Here is a 10109-nt window from a genome sequence, read left to right as displayed (position 1 = left end):
GTTGTTTTTTTAGGACAATAACTGCATTTACCTGCCAAACGAACCCCAGGACAGATCTTGGATTAAAAGCAGCTATCTGAAGGTACAAGTGGTTTGGGGGGTCAGATTGTGGGTACAGAGTCACTTTAAAGAGATGAGACGCTTCCTCGAGGAGGCCTGACATAAGAGTACGGTCATCCAACTTATTGTACCTCAACACACATTTCTCCCCCAGGCAGGCGCAAGGAGCTTCATTCTTTTCTTGTTTTGCTTTCGTGGGAACGCTTTGCTCGGCACAGACAATGTACGGATGGATGTGCTTTCTCACAGTTTTTGTGGTAGTGATGACCCCAAGGGAAGCGATAAGAAAATTTTTAACCCAGATGTGGCTGTTGCCACTCTCCATCCTGATCTTGCTCCCATGGTTGCTAATTTACAGGACCTTTCTCCCAGAAACACAATTATGGGAAATTGTTCATACTTCCCAATCTTCATCTCGTAGGACTCCTATATATGCCAGTGCCGCCCACTCAAGGGCTGTATGATCTGCCGTCTGAGGTGAAGTCTTCACTTTGCCTCATGGCAGATGTGCCCTGGGTACCAAGGTTAAGAATTGGACAAACAAACAGTGGCATATCATAGCAAACATAAGAAATTATAAGTACACAGTTAACCCTTTGAAATAATATATTAATCTACGTGGTAAGGTTGCCTTTATTTACTATGGCAAATATTCCTGTCATCTCTTGACTTCCCACTCAACAGGAGCTACTTGTTTTCTATAGAAATGCTACAAAGATGCAATTTGACGGCATCATGTGAATAGATCCTTATACTTAGAAGTTCTGGTTCTCATTACACAGATCCGTATTTCTAGTGTCACCCATTGGAGGACATTGGACTAGGAATATCACCAAAACCAGAGAACTATGGCAAGCTTGGTTCATACATTGGCATACTGGCAGAACATAGAGCAAGTAAGAGTGAACATACGTTTTATCCCAAAAACTCTTGATCTTCCTTGGAAAAAAATTCTATATCACAAAACAAGGTTGGAGAAAAGGGTCCAACAGGGAAGGATTAGGGACAAGTTCCTACATAGGGTGATCATTTCCTGAGAAAGACAAGACACAATGGAATATTAGGGACTTGGTTGCACCCCTGATATGCATTAAGGCTTAAGCTCTCATTTTTTTTGGTTTGCATGAAAAATTAAGGGAGAAGTCTGGCAAGGGGACTTTTTGTTTATTTTTAAGAAGGCAGGGGCAGAGGGTAACATAAAAAACAAGCTTAACTCACCTTCCCCGTGCATCTTCAGCATCAGATCACCGTTCAGGGACCCCTGCCGGGCTCCAGAATCTTCTCTCGGCTAATGTTATGACCCAGTTTATTGGCTGCTGGCTCAGCCAATCATTGACTGGGGCAAGATGCCGCTGCAGTCACTGATTAGTTGCGCGCGCCCTCTGTGCAACCAGCAATAAAGCACCTTTTATTTCATTTATCTGTCTGGAGAGTGACAGTGCTGGTTTACACATACACCTCGGTTTTTTTTTCTTTTTCTTTTCTTTTAGTATAAGGTAAGGATGGACACATCTGTACACATAAAATATTATAATTTTTCGGGGTCAGGATTCCACATTGTTTTTTTCCCCCTCTCCATTCATCTATATATCTATCTAGAGAAAATACTCTGCAGCACTCCAGATTATTCCAAAAAATGTGATGTGGATTTATTTCATCAAACAACGTTTCACAGCAAACAGGTGGGAAAAAAAGACACGACGTTTCGGAGTACCTTACGCCATTTTCAAGTGTACTGGTGCCACAAACAATCACAGCTTAAATACATTTGTGCTAATTAATTACAAAGCATGATAGGTGCAAACTTCTGTCATTTAAAGTGATGTGATCCTCCCATTTTACTACAACCTATATACCAATAAACATTGGTATATAGTTATGGAACAACACAGCAGTGTACCTGAATTTTACATTCCTCCATTATTCTCCTATAGGAGACCCAAAAACATTCGAGACAAACTGGTACTTACGGATGTCAGACAAACACAGGGTGATAAACAACGTGTATTGGCACTGGCCGGGAAGGGTTCATATCCGTGCCGTGTGTGTGTCAATTGCAAATATATGATCAAGGGCAATACATTCGTACATCCTAGAACGAAGAAAGAATATGCAATACATCAGTAGTTGACATGAAATACTCATTGGGTCATTTATATTCTAATGTGTCCTTGCGATCTGATTTATGTGGGTGAGACCACATTGGCTGTCAAAACCCGCATAAACCAGCATCGATATAGCATTCGAAAGAAAAAGCTTGATTTACCGGTCTCTTGTCACTTCACTGAGTTGGGTCATAGTGAGAGGGACCTCAGATTTATGATCATTGATCGTATCTTACAACCTGATAGAGGAGGCAACAGGAAAATGCTGTTACTTCGGAAGGAGTTGTATGAACTACAGTCCATGTCACCACATGGGTTAAATGTCTAATATAAGATAAATAACCATATGTTTAAGTAGTGACATGTTTGTACGTTTCCATATACTCTCTTGCATCCACAATGTATGGGAGTGATATATGTACCAAAACAATGTATAAGAATTTCTTGATTTCAATGTAAAGTAAAAAAAAAAATTATATACATTTTTTTTATTTTTTTTATTACAGAATTCTATGATTGTAATCATTGTGACACGGAAGGCAATACCCTATATACTGAACCATTCAAGCCTGCGCAAGAATTTTTACATGTTTACGTACTGTCAGTCTGCGGCCCGGTGGCCATTCACATTGTGCGTTCACATTGCGGCTGGCCTGATGAAAGTGACTACGACCTCGGGAGGTGATTCCTGCTGCCCACTGGTGTGGATCCACATTCGGTGGGAGGGCCAGAGTCGAACTGGAGATCTCTCATCTCTCGGGAGGAGGATCACCGGCTACTCCAGGAGGAAGTGGTCATCGACATGAAGGCTAGGCCTCGTTCAGACTTTCCTTAAGTAATACAGATGCAGTATTTTGTGTATGTGCATGTGGCTTGAACTAAGAACAATACGGGATTGCCTTCCAGTGAATATATCGTATACAATGTATTATGCCGATTCAAGTTTTGCTTTCACAGTATGGTGATCATTTTTTATGATGGACACTTATTTTCTAATGAACTCACTATGCCGCAGGGGCTCTTAATATGGACACTATTACTTATCAATCAGCTGAATGGTTGTAGTAAAATGGGATCACATCACTTTGAATGACAGAAGTTTGCACCTATCATGCTTTGTAATTAATTAGCACAAATGTATTTAAGCTGTGATTGTTTGTGGCACCAGTACACTTGAAAATGGCGTAAGGTACGCCGAAACGTCGTGTCTTTTTTTCCCACTTGTTTGCTGTGAAACGTTGTTTGATTAAATAAATCCACATCACGTTTTTTGGAATAATCTGGAGTGCTGCAGAGTATTTTCTCTATATTGCTACTTTGGTCCGTGGTCTAGGACCCGTCCGCAGGCACCCACTGCACATATTCTTTGGTGCTGCCTACATTTTTTGATATCTATCTATCTATCTATCTATCTATCTATCTATCTATCTATCTACATGTATTAACATTGAAGTGTTTATTTTTTGGCTATACCAGGCTCAGGGAATAATCTTCCTTTGGCTAAAAGGGCCATTTTAATAGGATTTTGTCAGGATGGGGTAAGGGCATGCAGCCCTATACCCAAGGGCATGACCACCTGTACCCATGTCTCTGACTGCTTGAAGGACGGGCCCAGGTAGTGGCCCTAAACTTGGCAGTGGTCCTTCCTGACTAAGAGCAAGGAAGATGCATAGGAAAGTCCGTAGGCTCAAGGTCAGAAAAGTGGGGTCACTGCTGGTATTACATGTCAAATAAGTAGAGAAATAGTAAGAGTCAGGTCCAAGGATAAACGTCCATGAGAGAACATCCAGTCCAAAGCGACATGGCAGCAGAGGTAATCTGGGTCGCAAACTTGAGTTTATTCACCACCATAAAAACGTAACATTTTTTTCCATCTTTGTCATTGGGCATTTTTCCACGCTTATTTTCTTCTATTCACCTTTCCATTTTCTGCTTTTCTTTATTTCTTCTTATCTCCTTCTCGTCTCTCCTCTATTCTTCTCTTTATGAAGTCTGGCAAACAATGAGACCCCAAGGCTTATCCTGTATGGTGTCAGGATTTTCCAGTTACTAGAATATCTATTACAGATAATTCTAAAACATCTAGTAGATATCTATGTTTAGGCCAAGAAGTGTGTTTCTGGTCAATATCTTATCAATGGACTTTCATGTAAACATTCATCACCTAGGTCTAGTCACCATTACTAGGGCTTTTTTGACGTCTCTGTTGTTCAGGCTGTAGATGAGAGGGTTTATCATTGGACATATCATGACATAAAAAATAGAAATATATTTATCGCGACTTAAAGAATGCATTGATGATGATCGTAGATATGTCAGCATTGCGGTCCCAAAGTACATGACCACCACAGTGATATGGGAGGTGCACGTAGAAAAGGCTTTAGACCTTCCTGTTGAGCGAATCTTCAATATAGAAGATATAATACAAAAATAGGATCCGATGATGAAGACAAAAGGGAGAAGAAGAGCAATAAAACCAATGCTGAATATCACAAGCTCTTGAATAGAGGTATCGTCACACGACAGCTTCAGCACCGATTGGAGCTCACACATAAAGTGGTTGATCTTGTTGGGATAACACATGGTAATCGGCATTACAAGGGATGGAATGATTGTGTTTATGAAGCTAAAAATCCAGACAAAGGCTGTCAGATAGTAACACACCCTCCACCTCATGAGGACATGGTAGTGGAGGGGACAGCAGATAGCGATGTACCGGTCATAGGCCATTACGGCAAGAAGTTGGCATTCAGAAGCTCCAATCAATATAATAAAGTTAAACTGTATGAGACAACCGATGACTGATATAGTCTTATGGGTAGATAAGAGATCAACGAGCAATTTAGGAACAGCAGATGAAGAACAACTCATGTCTATAAAGGATAAATTCACAAGGAAGAAGTACATTGGGGTGTGTAATGGGGGACTCAGTATAATGACACATATCATAAGACAGTTCCCAATAACACAGAAGAAGTAGATGAAGAAAAAGATAACATACAAACAGATATTAGTTTTCATGTCATTAGAGAATCCCAGGAGAATCACTTCGTTGGCCGATGTCTTATTGTCCATGTTTGTCATGTGAGTACTGATGTAATTGTTTTATTGTATTTGAAGGAATTCAGTTTATGCTATTCAAATTCTTTTAACCGTTAAATGTTTTGCACTTGCTCCTGAAAACAGAATATTAATGGATAGACTTATGGATAGACTTATAAAACACCCCAAGGGGGATGTACATGGCTGGAAATTAAGCAAAATCGCAAGTCATTTCCATAATATCAAGATATCCTACTTGTAAGTGATCCAGAAGGGTTCCTATCCATGTTTTTCCACTCACCATCACACACTTAGTGTAGAGCCTGCAGTAACTTTAGAGCCACCCGTTTCTTTAAGATCTCACCTTTCTCTTTCATCCATTCTCCTTGACCCTAATTTGCATTAAGATTCACTGGACCTAAATCTTTGGCCATCAATTAGTTTTTCTTGAAAAGGTTGTTCCACTTCCTTGGAGGAGTTGAATGAGACTCTGGTAGATTTGTTTATCTCTTTTCCCAACTAATACATATCTTTTGGGGCCACCACTATCCTAGATGTACAGTATATGCACAGGGGTTTAACTGTGTGGATGCAGAGTAGGAAGACAAAACCTACCCTGCTACCTATAGGGGCTGAAAAGCTTTTCGGACACCGAAGAAGTCCTTAGTATATAAAGGAAAGTACCTCCCCCTACTATGTCATTACTGGTATCATCACGTCGCTGGTATAATCAGTTATTATCTTTTTTTTTTTTTTTTTTTGAGGGTAAACAAAAAAAAAAATCAGCCTCAAAAAATGTGAATGAAACTCAGCTTCACCTATTAGCAGGAATGGGTAACTACTGTACCAGTGACTTAAATGACAACTCCAGTTTTCAATATAATAAACTTAAATTTACCTCTTAATATGAAGTCAACTACATCCAGCAAGGATAATTTTTGGAAGATATAAGGATTTGGCATGAGGAATTTTTAAGGGGCTCGAGTACCAGTATTTGTCAACCTGACATTTTTTAGGGGTCTCTGATGTGGCCAGTCACTCTATTGACGTACATCGCATTTGGCTGGAGCTAGCCCATAGCAATGGTTTATCTTCCAAAATCTGTTCTTTCTCTTGGTTAAATACACATGGAGAGGTATTGGGCCATACACATGTCCATAAACATAGACACATAGATAGGAAAGATACTACTAGTGCTGAGTTAGTTGGTGTCCTATGCAGTTCCATTTATTCGTTCCTTCCTATAGAAAGTGTTGTCATACAGAGAATGTTCATACTATACAGTGCCGAGCTGTAAGAGTCAAAAGTATTATGTCCAGTATCACACATCATCAAGGACCAACTTTACTGTCTACACTTGAGATGGGTGAAACATACAAACGTGATAAAAAGTTATTGTTTTTGTAATAAGTAAAAATCAATCAGAAGTCTCTAATATTCACCAAGAATCTCAAAATGGAGAAGACTTAGATTTTCCTGCTCAATCCACAGATGAGAGAATAGAGAACCATATGAAGATGCAGCACAGTCCCATCAGTATCTGACTCTCGATGGCCGTGACGTGTATACAAACCTTCATCAGAACTCTCAAGAGTCTAAGAGAATTACCAAGCCTGGGAGGTCAGGGGAGTCCTTGTTGTTTCCTTATTACATGAGATTATCAAGAGAGCAAATTATATAAAATGATACAACATAATGCTAAAGTAAAAAAGGTTACAAAGATGAGGACTCAGTATAGCTACATGCATGATACGATGGTTTCAGAGAATAAGTAGACTAAGAAAAGTATAGGAAATAAATATTCAACATTGAATCACTGGACAATCCCAGACATGTTCTCCTGATCAATAAGGATCTCAGTGGGTGGACCTCCAACGATCAGACCTACGTTATCCTGTGTTCATAGAAACTCCTTTTAAGGCTGCCTTCACACACACCGGAAATCCGCTGCGGATCCATTGCCAGAAATCCCGCTGCGAGTATGTAAGTTATCCCCCTGCCAGTCCAAGCATACATCACGTGCGCTGCCCTGCCTCAGTCACTGATTGGATAAGCGGGACGTCAAGCCGGGTACCCCCGAAGCAAGCCGGAGCGAGGAGCAGGTGATGTATGCTCTGGCCAGCGGGGGCTTATGAGTATGTATTCTCAATAAAGAGAATAACTTGAGGGCACTCACCGTTAAAATGAAAAAATCTTTATTTAATCTTCCTTAAAAAACATGTATTCCTTTATGCTGCAGTGGATCGGGACGCCAAGCTACAGCTGATTACTAGTCCATGACAGCTGTTTCGCACGTCACGCCGTGCTTCTACGGATGCGCATCCGTAGAAGCACGGCGTGACGTGCGAAACAGCTGTCATGGACTAGTAATCAGCTGTAGCTTGGCGTCCCGATCCACTGCAGCATAAAGGAATACATGTTTTTTAAGGAAGATTAAATAAAGATTTTTTCATTTTAACGGTGAGTGCCCTCAAGTTATTCTCTTTATTGATGATTTGCACATATTTTTTCCTGTGTGAGCACCTCCGTAAATTTTTCCACCTCCCCACACTGCTACCATGTTATTAGCCATCTTAATCGGATAGTGCCAGATCGCTGCATCTTATAGACTGAGTATGTATTCTCATAAGAAAGATCCGGCAATGGATCCGCAGCGGATTTTGCTGCAAATTCGTAGCATGAAATCCGCCGCGGATCCAGTGTGTGTGAAGGCACCCCAAAGAATAAGTAAGTATTAGACAGAGTAATGGTGCGTTTACATGGATCGCCCAATCGAATGATTAACGATCAGCGTTTAGACGAAATAATATAGCGTTTGGAAAAATCATTATTGTGATTGTTTTAAGATCACCTAAGCCCATCTCACAGATAGGGTGAATAGGTGAAAGACAGTTTAGACTAAGTGATCTGCTAATTTTCAGTGACCAACCAATGACGATTTGAGAACATGTTAAAAGATCACGCTAAACTATTTATCGCTCATCACTTGATTGTTAGCTGTGTTTACACGAGCCGATTATCACTCAAATATGATCGTTATCACAAAAATTCAAACGATAATCGTTCCGTGTAAACGGACCATAAGGAGAGAGATTACAGAGGCTTGGCGAAACATGAAAAACATTTTGAATGTAAAGACCGAGAAGGTGTGTTGGGTAGTATATATGATGTATATATGGTGTTGGGTAGTATATATGAATTATAGAAGAAATGTAGGATGGTCTGATGTCTGGTCTTCTATGTATACAATACCAGCAAAATATACTATATATATATAACTGAATATGACCACTACCCAAAAAATGTATTGCGAGATGAGGGAAGCGGGCTTTGTTAAAGGGAACCTGTCACCCCCCGTACCGGGGTGACAGGCTCCCGACCCCCCGTTAGAGACCCCTATACTTACCTCATCCCGCCGGGTCCCGCTTCTGGATTCGGTCGGGTCCCGGAGATCTCAGCCGCTGCAGCCCGGCGCGCGCGCTGACAGATGAGTCCAACACCCATAGAGAATGACAGGAGAGTCCAGCGCTCCGTCATTCTCTATGAGCGTGAATTAAATCAGCAATAGAGAGATAACATAGGGAGGCTTCATCTCTTCTGCTGGTTTCAGACACTTTTCTGCTCTCAGCTGCTGCCCAGGAAGTTCTGTAGTTTCTATTTTTCTATTATTGTTGACCCCCCTTATCTCTAGATGCCACCGTCTTGTGTCAGCCTGTCAGTGTGCAGCCATCTTGTGTCAGCCTGTCAGTGTGCAGCCATCTTGTGTCAGCCTGTCAGTGTGCGGCTATTTTGTGTCAGCCTGTCAGTGTGCAGCCATCTTGTGTCAGCCTGTCAGTGTGCAGCCATTTTGTGTCAGCCTGTCAGTGTGCAGCCATCTTGTGTCAGCCTGTCAGTGTGCAGCCATTGTGTGTCAGCCTGTCAGTGTGCGGCTATTTTGTGTCAGCCTGTCAGTGTGCAGCCATCTTGTGTCAGCCTGTCAGTGTGCAGCCATTGTGTGTCAGCCTGTCAGTGTGCAGCCATTTTGTGTCAGCCTGTCAGTGTGCAGCCATCTTGTGTCAGCCTGTCAGTGTGCAGCCATCTTGTGTCAGCCTGTCAGTGTGCAGCCATTGTGTGTCAGCCTGTCAGTGTGCGGCTATTTTTTGTCAGCCTGTCAGTGTGCAGCCATCTTGTGTCAGCCTGTCAGTGTGCAGCCATCTTGTGTCAGCCTGTCAGTGTGCGGCTATTTTGTGTCAGCCTGTCAGTGTGCAGCCATCTTGTGTCAGCCTGTCAGTGTGCAGCCATCTTGTGTCAGCCTGTCAGTGTGCAGTCACTGCTCTGGGCTGGCTATCCTCTGTCCTGGCTTGTAAACATCCCCCTTCCTCGTGACTAATTTGCAGGACATGGAGAGACAGAGAAGGGGGAGATATACAGAGGGAGCAGGACATGGAGACAGAAGGATGAAGTGTGAGAGAAGAAGGAAAGAGATAGGGAGTGAGGTGTTAGTGCACACTGTACATCACCCTGCTTTCCTAGGTGCAGACTAGAGATTAGTGAATATACAGTAAGGACGCAGCAAAGTGCTTCGTCCCTATCTGTATTCCACTCCTCAGGCTGCTGCACTTTAAAGTGTGCTCTGCGCCGCTCCTTCCCAGGTGCTGGGAAAAGATGGATCCCGTCCTGGGAATCTTCTCCCAATTTCCCAGTATGGGATCCATCTTTTTTTCCAGCACCTGGGAAGGAGCAGCACGGAGTGGAATACAGATAGGGATGAAGTGCTTCGCTTATCTCTAGTGCAGACACATCTTCAACTCATCCTAATTCCTGTGAGTGTCTGTAGTTCTGACTACTTTTTAAGCTTGGTTTATCAGCACCTGGAAAAGTTGGGTGGTTGTTATCAAGAAGTGTATTATCTCTCTCTCCCTC

The 10109-nt window shown here is 42.0% G+C and overlaps 1 protein-coding gene across 1 annotated transcript; it reads right to left on the bottom strand.

The window, feature by feature from the left end:
- Nucleotides 1–4325: 4325 nt before the first annotated feature.
- LOC138795324 (olfactory receptor 5V1-like) lies at nt 4326–5240 on the bottom strand. The gene has a single exon (XM_069974314.1). The coding sequence runs from the start codon at nt 5238–5240 to the stop codon at nt 4326–4328; it is 915 nt and encodes a 304-aa protein (XP_069830415.1).
- Between the last annotated feature and the right edge of the window lie 4869 nt (nt 5241–10109).

The sequence above is a fragment of the Dendropsophus ebraccatus genome, chromosome 6 (genome assembly GCF_027789765.1).
Source record: "Dendropsophus ebraccatus isolate aDenEbr1 chromosome 6, aDenEbr1.pat, whole genome shotgun sequence".
Classification (NCBI taxonomy): Eukaryota; Metazoa; Chordata; class Amphibia; order Anura; family Hylidae; genus Dendropsophus; species Dendropsophus ebraccatus.
The sequence above is the reverse complement of the archived record's forward strand: the minus strand, read 5'-3'. Positions and strand labels throughout refer to the sequence as shown.